The sequence below is a fragment of the Bombyx mandarina genome, chromosome 10 (genome assembly GCF_030267445.1).
Source record: "Bombyx mandarina strain Sakado chromosome 10, ASM3026744v2".
Taxonomy (NCBI): domain Eukaryota; kingdom Metazoa; phylum Arthropoda; class Insecta; order Lepidoptera; family Bombycidae; genus Bombyx; species Bombyx mandarina.
The window spans coordinates 2,123,315-2,143,435 of NC_143217.1; the positions used below are offsets into that span (position 1 = coordinate 2,123,315).

Sequence of the window (20,121 nt, forward strand, 5' to 3'; positions counted from 1 at the left end):
TCAAATTAACAAGTTTTTTTTGGTTGTTTTTAACACTTTGAATATTTTCTGTGTTAGGGTCCTTAGTAATTTGACACTTTGAAACCTGAACTGCAGAGTATAAAATTTGAATGCGATATTATAATTTTTTAATTTATTTTTTAACGCTTTTTTTTTCAGATGGAGATGCGATGGTACCGGTCTAGTCGGACCTCATTGCTGACCTATTGGATATTTTTGTTGCAAGTAAGTTTGAGTAATATATAATATAGTTGTACCCGTCCGCTTCGCTGGGCATTTAAAATTAACATAATTATTTCTTACCCCCACAAAGATTCTCATCATTAACGCCATTAATTAGTTATAACAGAACATCTAGATTTATATATTAGTATAGATAAGTGTTTACAAGCAGATACGAATCATTCCAGATGTTGGAGAGCGCGCGTCGCGGAGCCGAAGGTCACGGACGACTGATGGACCCGCCCGCCAGAAACTCGATGTGGAGGTTCGGCTTCCCCAACCCCGTCAACTACAACGACAACGAGCTTTTCTGTGGAGGTTACGCTGGTATGTTTAAGCATTTTCAGGAAAGCACTTTCGTTTTTCTACATATTCTAGTGACTTCGAGGAATCATGCTAGATTCACGCGAGCTAGTAGCTAAGCTCACGAGGCTATAACCTGTTGACGTTGCTAGCACTAGTCCGAGCAGTGCTTCGCAGAATCTACCACCGGATCGGAAGCGCGACCCACCGAGAAGATTCGGCGAGAAACTCAGTGGGCTGTGTCTGTGGGTTAATTTACTCGCCGAGCTCTTCGTCGCAAGCGACGGGTTCGACGAGAACGATGACCGGTGCGAAATTTACTAAACACATATGTTTAATATATATGAATCAATAATTATATTTGGATTACAAAACTTACCACAGGTGAAATCACAGACTACGTCTAGTCCATTTGTAAATGGGTAAAGGTATATTTCGTCAATCGTTTATCCTGTGTTCGCCAACTAATATTTCTTTTGTGTTAAATATTGACCAGCTTTACTGGTCTCAAAAAACATTTGTAAGACAATATTTGTCCATATAACAAACAAAAAAAGAAAACGAAGCAAGCAATGTAATGTATAGAAGCAATCTCTAATTGTCACTGATTATAGTCGCATTTCGACCTCTTCTTTTCAATTAATTTGATTTTAAAGCATTCGTATCTGTCCGCCAGAAAGATAGGATAGGAGTTTTAAAATACTATGGAACTTCACATCTCATGTTACAAGATTGTGTCCACGGGCTCTGGTATTCGTTTAAAGCTTGGTAGGTCGTGAGCTTGTCTACTTTTCTAATACTAAACTAATAAAAAAAGTAAAAAGTATTTGTGTGATCCAATTAAAAACTATATATGATAATTTTCGATCAGCAATGATGTTGTTTTAGATAACAATATTAGAAAAAAACCCAAACCAAACGTCCAAGATATAATCGTAAGTGCGTCATGTATGCCTTTAAAATAATTATCTATGTATAAAACCAAAAAATGTATGTCTGATACAAGGCACTTGAACAGTTTTTTTGTACTGATATCGGAGGGTAATGGTCTCATCTGTGTACTTGAAGAGTCGTCGAACCGCGGGCCATTGTTATTCATTAACCAAGTCAATAATTCCGGCTCGAGTTATGTTGGACTAATGTGGAACTATAAAAATAATCCAAAAAATAACACTCAATCCTTTTATATCACCAATAAGCAAGCCTCCGGGTTTTTATTCATATGGGATAAGTCTGTTAGACGATTAGTATCACATTAAAAAATTTTTTTTTCTTGTAAGCAAGCGTAAGCGATTATTTGGAAAACTATAAAAAAAATCCACGAAATGGTCTCTGCTCCAATTGTTTGTTAAAACTCAAAAGTAATTGGTCAAACGCTTTGATTCCCTCTGATTGGTTAAGACTGACTGTCGTTAGCTGACTCATGACTACGTCGCCATGTCATCGTTATGGTCGAACCCGTCGCTTGCGAGGAAGGGCTCGACGAGTAAATTAACTCACAGACACAGCCCATTGAGTTTCTCGCCGGATCTTCTTAGTGGGTCGCGTATCCGATCCGGTGGTAGATTCTGCGAAGTACGGTTCTTGCTAGGGTTCGTGTTAGCAATGTCGTCAGGTTTGAGCCCCGTGAGCTCACCTACAAGCTCGGCGAATCTAGAATAGCCCATCGAGGTTACTAAAATAAGTAGGAAAAAAAACATGTGGTGGCTACAGTATTTACCCATTCTATGTATGCTTTCCTAAGCGTTTTAAGGGAACAAATTAAGAACATAGCAGCTCTTAAGGCTTGAAATAATATAAAATTTTAAATCCTAGGTTCATTAGTTAAAGTGCTTATTAATGAACATCATCATCATCATCAACAGCCCACAGTCGTCCACTGCTGGACATAGGCCTCTCCCAATCTACACCACTGAACACCATAACTAAATAAACAATATTCATGAACCAATATCGATGGGCCAAATTCTTGGTATTCTAGCAAAACAAACATAGTCAAAAGGCATACACTTAATTCAGTAGGCAAGTAAGCTTTTATACAGCTAGGTGCAAAACATACATTCATTGAAACATAATAATATATTGAATTAGTAAACAGTGACTTAAACGTAAATGTCTCCAAGATTCTCGTAGTGTCTCTTCTTCTATTTCTCTCTCTCTCTCTCTCTCTCTTTACTTTAATCCAAATAGAGATTGAGCTATTATTTTGCGACATAACTATTCAAATACTAAGACTAGCTACACCAGATACAACTCAGTGTTCGATGATACATATCAATTGTTTGTAATGCAAATATTTTAAAAAAAGATTACAAGCAAATTATAATGAAATATCGCCATAATTTAAGCAGAGAACATATTGTAACTGACGCTTAGACAAAACATATCGCACATATATACATACGGTGCGGTAACGTCACCTATGAAAATTATGTAATTTTTCAAAAAATTCAACCTCTTATTATATAGCTCTTATATAGTTCTGCTAGGCTATAGAAATAAAATGTACTACAAGCTTCATCAGTAAAAGCAAACATTTCTCTCGTCTCACTAATAACTATTAAAAAATGTATTTTCTCATACTCAGTTCAGTGTTAACAAAAATTGTATAAATTACTTTAAAGCACCAAATGTGCGATATGCAATTAGTTATCTGATTATTTGCCGTAATCTGCCAAACAAAAAAAAATATGGGTAGCAAAAAACGGTGATCGGGAAATGAAAATTGAAAAAAAAAAACGTATTATTATAAATTAATGTTGGTTATATTAGATAAGTTTAGTGCATGGCGATGAATTATGTTATTGCCATCAGAACTACATACAATTGCCGAGATTTCAAAAGGTGTCTTTTGCAGTGCAATGGGAGCAAAATGAGGGAAAGTGTGGAGTTTGCGGTGACGCGGCTCATCTCACCGAGCCCCGTCCCCACGAAGCTGGAGGAATGTACGGAAAGGGAATCGTGACCAGGCATTATAGCGTTGGCCAGGTAAGAGATCCCTCACTTGACGTATATCAGATGAAATTGAAACCTTTTTTTTAATACGCTTTTATTAGCTTCAGACGTATGTATGTTAGTATGTAACGGAATCTATGAACATGATTTTGAACCACTTCAAAACGACGGATTAACTCGAAATTTGGTATACTTATTAAGAACCGATGACGATTCAATTTAAAAAAAATTTGAATAAAATTGAAATTCAACTAAAAAATGAAAAATAAATAATAGTTTAAAAAAAAACTGAAAAAATACGCTTTTATAGAAAATCCAACGAAAAAATGATTTTATTGTAAAAAAAGCGTGGTGTGCTTTTCAGGATATTATCAAAATAGCCCTTCTCTGTTCATAAAATATTTATAGCTACTGATACCACGCACCCCACCCATCACCCTGCCTATTTCTGCCATGAAGCAGTTATGCGTTTTGGTTGGAAGGGTAGGGCACCCGTTGTATTGTAAAAATTGAGACCTAAGAACTCATATCTCAAGGTGGGTGGCGGTATTTACGTTGTAAATGTCTATGGGCTCCGGTAACTACTTAACATCAGGTGGGTCGTGAGCTCGTCCACCAATCTAAGCAAAAAGATTGACAGCGCTGTAAAGGTCTTAATAAAAATTTCCCCACTTGTGATCGCTTGATATAAGCCGGGCCACGGGCTCTCGTTTCGAACAATAAATAATTTTACAGGAAATCGAGGTTGAAGTCGAGTTGACAGCGAATCACTTGGGAACGTTCGTGATGAAGCTGTGTCCAAACAACAACCCGAAACAAGAAGCGACTCAGGAGTGCTTCGACAGGTATGAAACTACACACGCACACAGAGACATATTATATTATATCTTATGTATATATATAAAAATGTATTGCTGTTCGTTAGTCTCGCTAAAACTCGAGAACGGCTGGACCGATTTGGCTAATTTTTGGTCTTAAATTACTTATGGAAGTCCAGGGAAGGTTTAAAAGGTAAATAAATATATTATGAAAATGCTCTTAATTAAATAAAAATAACAATTTTGTTTTTCCTTTGATGAGTCCCCCGTCGGACGGATTCCTTTTGTTTGTTTTAAGTTTATTTTATACAAAAGCTTAAGTCTTTTACTTATCGATTGAGGCACTACGAGGTCTGCCGGGTTAGCTAGTATTATTATAAAATATTATCGTAAGCTTTTATCGATCATATAGATTACAAGTAGTCCACCGAGCAACGTCGCAATATGCTTACAAATTTTAAACTACATCCTTCTTACTCAATTATCAGCCACATTTAGAAATAGATAAAGAGAACTATACTTACTATATTTTGACAGTTTTCGCGTTTCGTAGAGATGAGGCTTATTGAGGGATAACCTCGCGTAGCTGTAAAAATTGTTTTAAAATATCGACGGGAGAAAGCGGAAATGTCGTAACTTGCATTTTGGGCTAAATAATTTTATACCATATTATACTAGATATGTACATATGGTTCGGTGAGCTTAGTCCGAGTTTTTTAACGTTCTCGATAGCGTAAAAGTTAACTCAAATTTGTATGGAGTTGAAACGTTTGCCTACGTTTGCCGCTAGGGGCGCTGTTCCAACTACTTTTTTTTTTGGGCCAGAGGCCGAACCTCCTCCGAGGTCCCTGCGCCGGAGAGCGTTCAGGGTATGTAGGTCTTGACGATCTGCAGATGTTGGGAGCATTTGAGTTAACTTTTACGCTATCGAGAACGTTAAAAAACTCGCGCTACGCACACTGGTGTCAGGTTGGGTTGTTCAAGTCACGACAATTCCGTTTTCTTCTGTCGATATAGATGAGTCAATTCTGCTGACATTGACAGGTGATGCTTGTCAAAAGGCCACACATGCAACTTTCGACTCTTTCAATAATCTTTATTTAAGATTTGTGCTCTAGTGAAACTCGCTACTTCTTATAAGCTTTAGCGGCAATTAATCAATTGCTTTCCAGATATCCCCTTTACGTTTCGGAAACCAGAGAAGACAGGTTCCTGATACCTTTGGACACGGCGAAGAAAGAGGTGTTCAGGTACAGAGTGCGACTGCCGCCTTATGTGACCTGCACGCAATGTGTTCTGCAGTGGACTTACTATACTGGTGAGATGCTGGTCTAATTCAGTTTGCCGCTTTTAGAAGTAGGGACCAAGGAAGCCTTGATCTTCTTCTTTTTCTTCCTAGCGTTTTGTCGGTTCAGTGCCAGGGTCCGTTTTCTTACTTAAACTTCTTCTATTTGCCGGTTTTCGGCATCATTCTGGGTGAGGTTATTCTCCTCCTTAACCCCCTTTACCACATCCAACCAGCTATTCTTGGACTTACCACGAGATCTTGGACCCGGTACTTAGAAGTTGTGGCATCTTAAGCGTATTGTATTTTATGGTAATTATTACTTGGTATGTCAGAGTAAGTTCAGACAAAGAGGAATTGAGATATACGAGTGCGCTATTTATTTATTATTAGATACGGTACACTTGGTGAACACTGATTGACGAGGTTTTTATACAATAAATAATTCGACTGTATAGGTTGACGAGTTATATGCGACTGACTGTCTTCACACGATACATTGCAACCTCATTACACATGCATCATAAGCTAACTTCAGCCGGCGCAGCATCTATTCATTTTAATCAAGGAAGTCTTGATCAGATTACATTACTAGATAGAGAAGGCGCATTTTTTTTCATACCTATGCTGATAGCATTGAGAGGCTATTTCAGCTTCTCTTTGACGTGTAGTTGAGCTCACGTGGCTCAAACTGGAGTGTTGCTAACACTGGCCCTAGCCAGAGCAGTGCTTCGCGGAATTTACCACCGGATCGGAAACGCGAGCCACTTAGAAGATCCTGCGAGAAACTCAGTGGGTTGAGAAGGCCCGTCAGCCACGTGAGCTCATCATTCCACTACAAGTTCTACAGCGTGTGGTATGTTTAAGGCAACATGTGGGGGATCTGCCCCAACGGCACGGAGGCGGTCGGCTGCGGCAGGTCGGAGACGTTCCGCAACTGTGCTGACGTCAGCGTCATCACCAGCACGGGCGGCCTGCCCCCCGCCTTCGCCGGCGACCTGCGCAGGGACTACCCCTTCCTGCTCTACTACCGGGACCTCAACATGCCCAAGTCCATTTACCCGCTTGTTGTAAGGTAAGGACACTCTTACGTGCTCAAACTATTAAGGTAAATTAATTAGGGTCTCTTGCTATGGCGCTGTTCCTTCTACGGATCCATGAATTTTTAAACACTAATTTAAACCGACTTTAAAAAAAGAAGACGAAAGACGTGGAACTTGTTGTGTAATATATATGTATAGTTTTAATGTAGTAATTATTCTCTGTATCATACAATTTTGTGTTGCGTTTTTAACGTGATCTTTCTTCACTATGTAACATTTTTTTTATAATTATCTTATTCTATGTCGTTTTATGTTTTTTCACATGCACTTTCCGCAGAGCTGGGAAATATTCTCAATCAGCCAAATACGTCGTTAGGTAATGAAAATACAATAATATTAAAAAAATGCATTAATCCAATAAATAAACCCGTTAAACAAATTGTGTACACTTTGTTTTGCAGCAACGACCTAACTGAGTTTGACGACAGAGAGGAATTAATTCCGCCAATCATTAGGTACAGTCCTTAAACAGAGGGTTCAGAAAACAGAAGGGGTTTCCGTTGTTAATAATTTTTGTGTTCGTTGCTCGTTTCTGTGTTTTGTGACTAACAAATTGATAAATAAAACGCATTACGAAATCCGGTGCTGAAAATTTACTTAGGTACTTTCCACAGTTTATCTTTGAGAAATGCCTACGAAAATTTGCGATTTGGCGCATCTTTGTAACGGTCAATTTCATAGATCAATGTACGATATTAGGTAGGATGCAGACTTCATTTCCTTTGCTTGCTACAATAGTCAACTAATATCTCCGTTACATTATTTTTTTAAAGATCCCAAACCCAAAAGTATTAATCTAAAGTGAAATTTCATATTCATTAATAGCTTTATTGTTACTAAAAGTTTTTAGGTAATTTTACGTCGCACTGACGGGCTATATAACATTGTGTGTATCATTTCAGATATCATAAATTTAAGCTTGAAAAGGAACTAATTTTCATTTTATAACAATAGGTACGGGATTTATAATTTGCGAGTAACTTCTTAGATTTGAATTGTGTTATAACGTTTGAAGCACTAGTTCGGGTGTCAATAAAAACATCAGATTTGTTTATTTGTATCTAACACATGTTGTTGTACATGTATGTGATTAATATTTCTCTTCTAATACCTACATAAAAAATATAACGTTTTGCCAGAACGCATATTGTGTGCCCGTGCAGACCTTACCATCTCATACTAGACCCCGGTTACTGCCCAGAACTTGCAGCACAACTTTGTCTATAGCCGCTTGTAGATAGAGAAGAACTTGCCGGACAGTTATGGGCGTACAATATGCGCTCAGGCTTAGTACAAGAAACAATATTAACAATTAAAATTATTTTAATTTTGATGACACCTTTGTTAAATATTTAACATTTTGGATAGACATCTGTGATGTAACTTGTGTTCAGGAACATAATTACAAACAAAAAAAAAAGTTAAAATTTCAACAATTTGGAATAATAATTTCGAACCACAATTAAATAAATAAAATGTAACTTGATTAGAAGTTAACTCTTTATATATTTTCATTGTAATGACAATAGTATTTGATTTGTGTTATAGCAAAACATACTGGCAGATTTTCGAACAAAAAAAAAAATATATATACATATTTACCTACAACTTACGACGAAAAATTGTCAAAATTCAGCGCGATTTTAATATGAACTCGTGTCAAAGGAATTAACGTAAGACCACACATAAAATTAATGAGCAATTAATAATTTAAAAAACCTGAACACTTCAGAGACCAAGTTTGCGTTCCGTCTTACGGGTTCCGCAACCTGCCCGGTATGCTGAGCTGGTGCCAGACCAACTGTCTCCGGTACCCTCCCAACTGCCCCGAAGCTCTCTGCTCTTGCCCGTAAGTACTTTATTTTAGTGAAACTTTTATTACATCGTCTCAACCTTTTTGGTTTGTGTGTTGCATGTCGCGTGACGGTCGGCCGCGGAGTAGGGATAAAGTGAAAGGCGCTCGTCAGAGCAGCCAAGGCCAATATGGCGGCGCCTATAGTTCGCAGCAACTGACCGTGTAGTGTATAGACTATTGCTCATTTGTGCCAGTGCTCCACGCTATTTTGTTTTTGTTTTTGTCAGTGTTCAATGTAGATGTTGTTTGTCAGAGTTAAATGTCTATAATGTGAAAAAAAGTTTCACTTTTACCGTGGTTTCATAAAACCACACAATCCATTTTTATGCATAGTCCCATGAAGCTCAGGGCCCGTCTGGTGTGAAGGGGTTACCAGGGTCACGACATAATGTGTATGCCGCCAGTCACATGAGAGCTGACTTCGTACCATAAATGAGCAAAATAGTGGCAAACAGCCACTTGGGCTTACAATGCGGCATACGACCAATTTGTAATTAAACAAACTTTCTTTATGTTTGTTTTTTATTACTCAACGCTTCCTCATCGTACATGTCAATTGAGGCCTATAAAATCAAAGGCAGCTAAACGCCATAGTGTAGTAAAATGGATTAACTATGGTGCCATCTTGTTTAGTTAGTTGGACACGCTTTAGTATTTTCATGTTATAACAAATACAGGTAAATCTCTAGCAAATTCAGTTCAAAAATTTAATTTTTACTCTGTACTCAAATATAAACGAAGTTTTATCATTTAAAATTCAGATTATTAGTAATATTCTCATTCTTTATAAACCTGCTTTAAAATAAAGAATATCGTAGCTACCCGAACAGAGTTATTTCAGTTTCACAAACCGGGAGTGTTGCTAACACTGGCCCTAGCAAGAGCAGTACTTCGATGGATCAGGAGGATCCGTAATGACGTGTTTAGGGCCGATTTTTGTAGTTTACCTCAACATTTGACAGAATTGGATTTAGCTGCCTTTGATTTTATAGGCCTCAATTATGAGCAAGTATTTCATTAGAAATTTTGGTACCTGCTTGCGGGACATGACCACAGGTTTTATCCTTTAGCCACCAAGACTAATACTACCGTATAACTTAATCTACGCAGGTACCTACTGATTTATCGAACATTTATAAAAAAAAACGACTGAGATGGTATTCAGTCGTAGAAGATTGCAGTCGATATTAAATATTAAGTACCTATATTATCTATGGGTCGATACTACCGCCATCTCTTTCGCATCGAAGTGACAATACATCACAGCTGTAATATTGAGAGTCATTTAACAAATATTCATCGTTCATTATTCGCGTCTTAATGTATTTAACCATTACTATTATTATTTTTTAAGTTTAAAGCTTAATTCGATTTAAATTTCCAGTCAAGTTTGCGAGGCCGTAGGCGAGTACGAAGGGCGCGAAGGCGCCGACGTGTACTGCATGGACCTGTGTATTGTTTACCCGCCGAAGTGTCCGACGGACAAGTGCCGCTGCTACTAAACCGACCACAGCGACCAGGGACTTTGATAAAATAAAAAAATATAAAAAAAATTGTTCTTTGACGTCTTTCAAGTTTTCTGCTACCCTCATATCCCGTACTCTGAGCACTGTCACAGCTGGCGCCAGGATGTTGTTACACCACACAGGAGCAGTCAGCCGCTGCTACAGATACATTATTGAGAGTTCGGCCACATATGCCGAGGAAGTTCTCGTTGTCACATCAATGGTAAGGGCTTAACAGAAGCCCTCCATCAAATAGTGATTTGATTCAATAAAACACTAGGGAGTTCTAATTATGTTTTGATTTGTTTAATAAAAATAAATAAAATTCACGTGAAGCAAGAAAATAAATTTTAAAGCTAAATTTAATTTTTTGAGTACATCTTTATTTGGATACAAAGATCTAATGACGTCATCGGATGTCTGCATCGGTCGAGACCGAAAATTTGAAGTCAACAAGTCGATAGTTTATAAAAGAATCTTTTTTTTTCTTTCTTTTAGTCACGTATATTTTATTTTATTCAAGTAAAAAAAACGAAATTAATAGAATTCTGCAGCAGTGTGACATATTCACTCGATCATTTAATGAATTAATAAGTATGCATTAAAATTCAAACATAATGGAACAAATAAAAAAAAACAATACATTATGGAGGCAGCTCGCGCTATTATTCCGATGGCCGTAAAGAAAAAAAAATGTTTTGAAAACAAATATTCTTAAATTCGAAATTATTGAATGCTGGTAAATGTCAAAATGTAAAATTTAAACAATAACTTTATGTCTTGCATAACTAATGTTTTTTTTGTTTGTCGTAGTAAGTACCTAACATCCATTTTGGCTCTGGGAGTGGTGTCTTTACACACAGATCGATCCATTTTATTATATAAGTAGCGAACAAAAATGTTATATGTATATAATGATTTTCTTTTGATATTGCTTCTATTGAGCAATTTTTTGTAAGAAAAAGAGTTTTGGTAGTAAATATATCTCATCAAGTTGTATTATATAATCATATGTAATTTGTAGCTTTATGTAAATGGATATTTTATGTAAATTGAAAGGGTAAATTCGTATGTATGTAATATCAATATGTTGTGACAAATATCAAATTTAACTTTGTTCAAGCAAAACTGATTTTGCAACAGAATTTGTCACTGGACAGAACTTAAAATTGATATTTTTTTAATGTACAGTCATGTTACCATTTATTTTAAGGTTTAGGTTTAATTTGAAAACTTGAACATTCTGATTTATTTGTATTTAATAATGACAATGCCATAAAATCTAAAAAAAAACTTTAATGTTATTCCGTTCGCCAACACAAGATGCCTTAATTACGCACAATAAAGAACCAGTTTACTCAATTCTTTATTGATCTATATGATTGATTCATATTCGGTTCGAAAATGTATTTTTGTAAAATAAATGCAACAGAAAAAACTTTTTTCGGCGTTTTTCTTTAGTGTTTATTTTTTTTACTGGGAGATCTATCCGCAACCGTTTCCACATTGTGTTCGGGGGCGCGGTCGAAATTACAAAGACACTGCATAAAAATTAAAGCAAATTCAATCTTGTTCGCTTTTACTCACACTAATCAAAGCATTGGAGTTGTATAAATAACAAAGGTAATTACTATGAATTTACTCATTTTCTTCGACTTCGACTTTTATCGAGTAATCACATCGATATATCGATCGTATGGGTACGGGGTGTTCAGCCTGAAATGTGGGAGTGGGTACTCACAAAAACCTTCCGGTACAGTCACTCCGGTCGCTCCAAAATTCCAGTAGAGAAATGCTATTATCATTTTTCTTTTAAATTTAAATTTTAAATGAATCAATTGTATTTAATTTATTGCACAATTTTATAGATCCAATGATTTAAAATTTGTTTTAAACATGAAAAATTAAAAGAATTAGCCAATGTTTTGTGAATGACCTCAGTTTTTACATATTTGTTTTTTAATGAGATAAACGGACTCATATACCACTTGATCTTGATTGTTTACTGATTGCTTGATTGCCACCGCACATCATTCGTTCTCATTGTTTTGTTTGACAAATCCTTTCAATTACACTACATTATCAGAGCAGAAGATATAGTGATCATGGTAATGTACCCGAACTGGAACCCATAACATATATTTTATCAACTCGCTGAGTTTCTCGCCGGAACTTCTCAGCGGATCGCGATTTCAGCTCGATAGTAGATGCATTCGCCAAACAGCCTCTCTTCATGTGTTAAGTCTCCTTTGGAGATGTTCGGGCAGTTGTTAGCAAATCCCAACCCCCGGCTATGCCCGTGTTCGCCCACCTGTGCTGGGGAATCTGAAAAATACACCAGTAATCCCGCTTTCCTGAAAAAAAACTACATTGAGAATGATTACAAAAGTTGCTTCAACGGCATTCATAAAGTAAGTATGTAATATTGTTTTCGTTTGAATTGACATGTATTCTTAAATGTCACTTAATATTTGAAAATAATAAGACTGAACCTTCGCGAAACTATAAGAATATGTACTTCATGCGTACATAGATTCCAACGAAACAGTTAACTTCAATATCTTTTATGCAACAAAAACATTAAACATGGATTTTTTGTTTTGCACAAAATTTTCTTTACATTTCATGACAGTTATTTTTGACAAGCTGGATTGAAGGTTTGACCGCATTGACCATAGATTATACACTTAATATACTTGCATTGACAGTAATTTCAATATTATGTCATCCGTCTTTTTGACGGTTCTTATCAGCGGTCGATAAATAAAGCGAATTTAAGAAAACAAAAATAGCCCGAAGTGCTTTAGTGTATATATTTGGGTACAATGAGCGATATTTTGGAAGATGATCTCGAGTTTCGGGGCGGTACGCTTCAACTTTCAACCGACAATTCTGCGGTAGGTGTTGTTGAAAATCAGCCCAGTGTCACGACAGATTCTACAAGAAAACAGTCCCAGGGTAATGTGCATCCTTCTGTTCTCTCCGGTGCAGATTCTTTGACATCATCTACTAATTCTTTTGCAGGTAAAGATAAACATTTAAAAGAACCCTACCATAATAAATTTGCTTATCAAAAATAAAATCTGTAATGAAATTTAATCATTACTTTTTTTATATAATAGACAGTGATATTGCTTTGTAAACTGCGGCTATAACAAAAACATAAATATAAAATCTAAAACTTAATTTTCACCTGCTATAGATGCTAGAACAGAGGAACAGCAGAATGCCTCAGTATTATCTCCAACAGAGTCTCAGACGGTATACCCTCGGTATGATGTGCCATTCAATAAGGAGAATATAAAAGACTTCTTCACATTCAGAAAAGGTGTTGTAGAAGCAGCCATACAGGAATGTATTACCATTTTGCTGTTTCCGGAGGATGGAGAATACCTAGGGTCCTGGCTTTTGACAGAGTAAGTTCATATTAAGTATTTCATGGTCTTGAGCTTTCTATACATTGATGATGTAGTTTTTATTGGGTTCATATGATATGTTATCCTTGCTGCAATAAAAATTAAAATATGCAAAATTGATAATTTTGTTTAATTTACTAGAGGTTTACTTAATAAAGCACCAGCACTATTTGCTTGCAATAAGTTTTATGTGATTTCACTATCTACAGCAATGTCAATAAAAAAAAACTGTTCTATGACGGTAAGCAGCATCCACAACGCATGAAAAAAAAATTACTAATTTAAAGTAAGTTAAAGTTTAAATTTAAATTTCAGAATAACATTATGGGACAACGAAAAGGAGAGAATCGTATTGCTTACTTCACGACTAGTTATGACTATCAAATATGACTTTATTGCTATGAAACAGTTGGATTTTAAAAAGACTTATCTTGATGACTTAGATACTATTGTGATCGGTGAACTGGTTTATCCTCCATCTTCATTGGTACCGTGAGTATTTCTTATTGAATTATGTAGAATCAAGTTTTCTTGTAAATTTTCATGGTTTCTAACTGTTTCGGGTTCATTCAGTATTTATAATCATGAAATCTTTATAAGATTTATGTGTAAAATAATCTGCAGTCTAGTATGTATGATTAAGCAGACTATTATCAATGTCCCAGGAGTGTGTCCTGAAATATTTTTTTATGAAGAACAGCTACAAACACACACAAATGATATATTATTATAATTCCTCTGTAGCCGTATAAATGGGTTGGCGACAGGGGTTTCGACGGTCGTCAAAGATTGTGTGATTGATCGCCTCTGCCGTCGGCCTAGCACTGAGGAAGTTCCAGAAGGCATCAGGGATAGTAGACTGTTCGATACCAAGTATTTTGAACCTAGGTACTATTTGGTTGCTGTAGTAGCGCATGATGATGTTGTCATGCTGTGGTTGTCAGCTTTTTATTCATCTATTTGTTGAGTTATAGCTTTGTTTTATATAGTAGCAATACTTGAGAATCCTATACTGATTTAGAACTTTCAACCAGAAATTCCATTTATAGCTAAGGATGTAGGATTACATATCCATGTAAAGTCTATCCATGCTTAAACTGTTTAAAAATTAAAAACTATCTTTACTATTTTACCAAGGATCAGATGTATCATTATTGCTATTAAATCCATCAATCTTTATTATATTTACTGTCACAGTGTAAAGGAACACATATTTTTTTTCTCAATTTACTCATATTTTTTTATAGCTACGAATAGTATTTATTTGCTTGTTATTTGCTTTATATGCCTATAGAGAAAATTGATATTACAATAATAACTTTAATGCAATGGAGGATGTACTGTGGCTTATTTGTTCAAGTTTTATCAGCATTTGTTTAACACAAGATAAGGCACCTATGGCCTATAAGCATAGTATATGCTTCTGATGTAAGCTATTGGAAGTGCATATGTGCTCATTAAGAATACCTTGTTTCTAATTTGTATAGTTTGCTATTTCATTATTATTGCATTTCAAAAATGTTATATTTGGCTGATGCATGAAACCTTTAATAATAATTAATGTCTTTGTTTAAATTTTAAAAGCTAAATAAAATAATGACCTTACATATTTATTATTTAAATATTTAAAAAAAAACCTGACAAGATTGGATTTGCTTTTTATGATTTTTTTTTGTAATAATAGAAAGCTTTTCTTCAAAAATACTAGTAAATTACTTAGTAATTTCTGTCTGTAATGTCACAGGGAACGTAACCTGCGTGGAGTCCGTTTGATGTGGAACAAAGGTGAGCCACTGCCTCTGAAGACTGTTTGGAATCCGTTTAGTCAGGATGTACCATTTCTGACATTTGCCTCACATCCTATTTATTGGCATAAAGGTAATATTTACTTGATTTTTTTCAAGAATTGATTTTTAGGCATTTTTGCACATTTGGTAATTTTTTAATTGTTAATTATTCAGATGGTGGAGTAGAAGAGCGCGCCACGTACGACATGGAAACTTTTGCCCAGAAGCTACAAAGAGCTATTGAAATAATGCCTTCTTCTTCCTGTTGCATACATCACTCACCCATTGTCATACAAAGCTATGTTGGACTAACATCTATGCTCCATAATAAAACCAGTATGGGATTCTTCAAGGTCAGGGGAAAGTTTAGTTTCTAAACCATACAAAAGATGGCCCCGGGTAAGAATGTGATAATCGATTCTAATCGTTGATTAAAAGTTTGTCGAATATTATGATGTGATTTTTGTGACATTTAGTCGTAGCTTACGTCAGTGTTGTCAAATTCAATTGTAATTGTTATTTAAATAATGATCATAAAAATAATAAAAAAATTTAGATAGAGTACATACATATTACATAAAGAAAAATTTAGCTTTGTGCAATACAGATTTGCTTAACAATACTTACGTGGTAATTGTTAGTATTTTATATTTTAAAAAATTGGAGGAAATTATAAGATTGTTAAAAATGGTTAAGAATGTTAGAGGTTCTAGATATTGAAGTGATATGATAGTATTAAAAGATAACGTTGGTAATTTACGAATCATCTGTATTGAATATGAAAGAAATAAGAGTCATATTTTTAGCGAAAATAATTAATGAATCTCCGCATTTTTTAGTATTCAATGTACTTAAGCGTTATCAGTGAAAGCTTTCTTCTGCTATTCTTATTCTATTCAGAATTATTTGATAGAATGAAAATAGCTTTGCTAAGTACGCGGAAGGCGTTTTTTATGTAAATGTGTGTGTTAGTCCTCGCATGGTATCCTCTGAGTGTGTCAACTAGTTCAACATAGCTATAATGTGACCATTAGATCCAATATGATGTAGGATAGCAATGATTTCAATTTTTCAAAATATATTTCTAATGTATAACAAATATTATTAAAAAGGATGATATTACTTTTGTTTCAATGTGTGCAATGAGCTTAATGTCTTGATTGTGTTGATTGTGAAGAATGAAAATAGCATGTATTTTGTCATGCACATTTTCATATTAGTTTTTGTTTACCTACATGTAATTTCGTGCTTTTGTTACCTTGCTTATTCTCTAGGTAAACAAAGATTGTATGTTATAAAAAAACACACACACAAACACCTTTTTGTAGAAAAAGAGAATCAAATGTAAATAAAATTTTATGGTTTTTGAAGTACAGGTATGAGCGATAAGAGGCAGAGGTAGTTTTCCAATTACAGAGCATAATGCGACTCAGTGACGCACAATGCCGAATTATGCTGAAGCTTAATTGGAACGTGAATTAGTTTTCACATGCACCAGCAGAGTGCGCTAAGTTAGCACAGTTTTAATTAACATTGATTATTTCTAAGAAACTACGACGAAACGAAAGCCTTACAATTTTTTTCAACATTAAATAATATTACTAACGATAATATAAACAAAATTTCGATCAATGCCAACTTAAAGAAAAAACACTTGTCATTTTTCTGTCACAGTCGGTATCGAATGCGAGTATCACGAGAGAGCAGTACTTTTCAGAGTGCTCGATTGTGCGAAGCGTTGCTGTAGTTGGAACATTCAACGTTGAGCATTATGCCGCATAATGCGCTCTTGTGCTGTAATTGGAAAACTACCATATTGTGGGGCGCAACACACACTAGTCTTTAAATGTTTTTATTAAGATCGAGTAGGCATCTATAAATCAGACTGCTTCTCTTGGAGAGTCAAAAATATCAAACACACCACATGTAAGCAAACAAAACTTTGATGGCCAATTTCCAATTGCATTGTTATCAGTTTTTATACCTCCTCAATCTTTCTCTTGTATCTGGATGACTGATGTGATGTGACTCTTGATCTAATTGGTTGACAGTTTTTCTCCATCTGTATAGTCACTCACCCAAAATGGAGCTCTGCTGAGAGGCAACTCATGTGTTCTCATTCTTGTTCTGTCTCTTTTGCCAATCAGTATCAGATGCTCAAGGTTTTCGGATATTTAAGTGCAATATGACTGAAACACTATTGAACTCAGTATAGGATGTAAAGGTACTGAGAGTTGCAATAAAATGCTTACATTTGCATTTTGAGGTGTTCCAAGCTAGGATTTTCTTAGTATTCTTAGTATCTTTTGATTTTGAATTTTCTAGAGATGAATGCCTAGAAAATGCTGTTTAGATTGAGTTCAAATTATGGAATAAAATGATATTAAAATGAGAAATGCATATTTGTGTAGATGGCTTAATTGTTAACATAGGTAGGTACCGATCGATCCTCCCTATTTCAACTATAGCAGTGAAACACATTTTTTATTTACTTTTGAAAGGAACTGATAAGTCCCTAAAATTAGCATTTCAAAGTAATCAACGACAAATTGTTACTATGTAAATACAAAAAGCTGTTCATAATTAGCTAATCTAAAATAACAGAAGTGCATTTATTAAACAACCAAAAGGGCAAGCGGATGTTGTGTTGTGCAATTGATAAGTCGAAAATATATTCTGTGTTATGTTGTTTTTTTTTTTTTTTGTTAGATGGGTGGACGATCTCACAGCCCGCCTGGTGTTAAGCGATTACTGGAGCCCATAGACATTCACAACGTAAATGCGCCACCCACCTTGAGGTATAAGTTCTAAGATCTCAAGTATAGTTAGTTTACTTTATTTGATATTTTTCGGACAACAGTTTGAAGACTCAGGTTTTAAAGAATTCGTTTATAAATACATACATATTAAATAACAATTTAAAATGTTAACTTTAGCTATACTGAGGTATTTACTGTTGTATCTGTGTTAAATTGCTTTTTATTTGAGAGACCGTAACCCGGACGGTGCTGAATACTCAACGAAGTTATTATTACGTATTATTAGTGGATAAATTTTAATTTTGCGAAAAGTTGCGGGTTTTGTTTCTTACACCAGTGCATTTCTTCATTAGGGTTGCCAGATTTTTTAGCCTATAAGGGGCAAATGCTTAAATAGGCACAAAAAATACGGGAATTTAGTTGTTTGCCCGGGACAAATAAAAAACAAAATTATATAGTGACATTCTTAATTTTTTTTTTTTCTCCGAGGAGTAAGTCAGTTTTAACATATTTATAAAAATCAATAATATTGTAATCGTACGGTTTGAATGCGAGACAGAGTCAGTCCCGCACGGAGATTTTAAACTAAGCCTATAATACGGGATGTCTCGGGAAATACGGGACTTCTGGCAACCCTATTCTTCATACTAAAAGTCTTTCATTAACAATACACTGCGTGTAATTATTTAGAGATGTTGGTACATGTTCCACGGTTAAACCGTATGACCAGTGACTACGAGTTCCCTTGGCCTAGGCAGCAGTGTTAGAAATGCGTGGAATATAATAACATAAACATGCTATTTCATAACGTAATCATTTATGTATAAGGGATAGAATTCTCTTTGATAGGTAGGACAAGTAAAAAACCTTTTTCTTTTCCATTTTAATATAAGCCCAATTTGAAATAAATTATTCTATGCTATTGCTGTGCAATTTTAGTGCACTTAATAATAATACACTACATAACATTGATGAAGTTTGGAGTCTGTCTACAGAACTTAACTATAAGAATTAGAGAATATATTATATATAGTTTTTATTATTTGATAAATCTATGTATCATTGACCTATAATATTATAGTTACTATGAATGATGTAGTAAATTAGCAGATATTGTATTACAAAACAATATTTATATAGTTTGATATACAATTATGTATATGAGTACAATAAGATAAAGTCAGTGAATATTTATTTACTATTGAAAATAATGATTAATATAACGGCCTAAAATTTTATAAATTTCTTCTCTACTTCTTGTTCGTTAATTGTGCATTCAAAAGTTTGAAAATCAGATTGTTCTCGATAATGAAAATTCAAAAAGGATATTTTTTCTACAATAAAAAAGTTACACATATTCTCAAATGGTGACTAAATATAATAGAATGTGATTAATTTTGATGTAATGATGGTCATATTATGTTTTTATTTTAAAGTGTATTGATTCCAAATTGTATCAATGTGTAATTATTAACATAACAAACGAAAGTACCTGCATTACTAAGAATAATGAAAAATATGTTGTCATTGAGAGTACATTCTCAAAATTATCTCTACTTATTATAACTATTATAAAAGTTTTTAATTGCAAGTTGAATTTTATTTACCCAAGGGAGATTTTATTAAGAATTGCCCTTTTTTTTATTGCCCTTGTAGGCAGACGAGCATACGGCCCACCTGATGGTGAGTGGTTACCGTCGCCCATGGACTTCAGCAATGCCAGGGGCAGAGCCAAGCCGCTGTCTACTCCCTTGCCTGTTCCCGTCTAACAGTTGTATTGTGAAATATTATTTTTCAAGAATGATGAAATAAGCTGTCATCTGCACGATTAAGTCTCAACGGCGGATCCAGGGGGGAGGTCATGGGGGTCATGACCTCCCCCTGAGCTAGTTCCAGGACTTGAACTAACTTGGACTAATTGAAGAACATCATGATTTATTTATTATCTATTGTTATAAAAATTAAATTATAAGTTCTTAACTTGCCCACGACTATGTGACCACCTCCTGGCGCCAAAGCTGGATCCGCCCTTGTTAAGTCTGAGCTTATTTCTGCAACGAAAAAGGCATGCTTTCTGATTTTTAGGCTGGGAAAGCCGTTATATAATACAATT

General features: G+C 35.0%; 2 protein-coding genes across 7 annotated transcripts in view; both read left to right on the forward strand.

The window, feature by feature from the left end:
• Positions 1-10,743, forward strand: part of LOC114249006 (uncharacterized) — a 55,873-nt gene extending 45,130 nt beyond the window's left edge. The window contains exons 2-11 of one of the 3 annotated variants that reach the window (XM_089730129.1): positions 160-225; positions 411-549; positions 3,383-3,513; positions 4,216-4,325; positions 5,471-5,616; positions 6,451-6,658; positions 6,964-7,002; positions 7,088-7,141; positions 8,419-8,535; positions 9,926-10,743. In XM_089730129.1, coding sequence (XP_089586255.1) covers positions 160-225; positions 411-549; positions 3,383-3,513; positions 4,216-4,325; positions 5,471-5,616; positions 6,451-6,658; positions 6,964-7,002; positions 7,088-7,141; positions 8,419-8,535; positions 9,926-10,043 — 1,128 coding nt within the window. In that variant the 3' untranslated portion in view covers positions 10,044-10,743. The remainder of the gene's footprint in view (positions 1-159; positions 226-410; positions 550-3,382; positions 3,514-4,215; positions 4,326-5,470; positions 5,617-6,450; positions 6,659-6,963; positions 7,003-7,087; positions 7,142-8,418; positions 8,536-9,925) is intronic. The other 2 variants (XM_089730130.1, XM_089730131.1) reach the window with 2 other exon arrangements.
• Positions 10,744-12,759: 2,016 nt separating this feature from the next.
• Positions 12,760-19,599, forward strand: LOC114249010 (tumor protein p63-regulated gene 1-like protein). Of its 4 annotated transcripts, none has more exons than XM_028182473.2 (6): positions 12,760-13,070; positions 13,249-13,462; positions 13,778-13,954; positions 14,207-14,335; positions 15,207-15,340; positions 15,424-19,599. In XM_028182473.2, the coding sequence occupies exons 1-6, from the start codon at positions 12,872-12,874 to the stop codon at positions 15,624-15,626; spliced, it is 1,056 nt and encodes a 351-aa protein (XP_028038274.2). In that variant the 5' UTR covers positions 12,760-12,871; the 3' UTR covers positions 15,627-19,599. The 4 variants fall into 4 exon arrangements, with proteins under 4 accessions (XP_028038274.2, XP_028038275.2, XP_028038276.2 ...); XM_028182474.2 differs by having other exon boundaries at positions 14,207-14,323; XM_028182472.2 differs by having other exon boundaries at positions 12,761-13,070; positions 14,207-14,350.
• The last annotated feature ends 522 nt before the right edge of the window (positions 19,600-20,121 follow it).

What these genes read in the sequence shown, in the direction of transcription:
- LOC114249010 (XM_028182472.2), top strand. Translation starts at nt 12,872, where the DNA reads ATGAGCGATATTTTGGAAGATGATCTCGAGTTTCGGGGCGGTACGCTT. An exon ending in GGGTCCTGGCTTTTGACAGA is followed by an intron (nt 13,463 to 13,777) that starts GTAAGTTCATAT and finishes TTTAAATTTCAG; the next exon opens with AATAACATTATGGGACAACG. An exon ending in CCTCCATCTTCATTGGTACC is followed by an intron (nt 13,955 to 14,206) that starts GTGAGTATTTCT and finishes ATTCCTCTGTAG; the next exon opens with CCGTATAAATGGGTTGGCGA.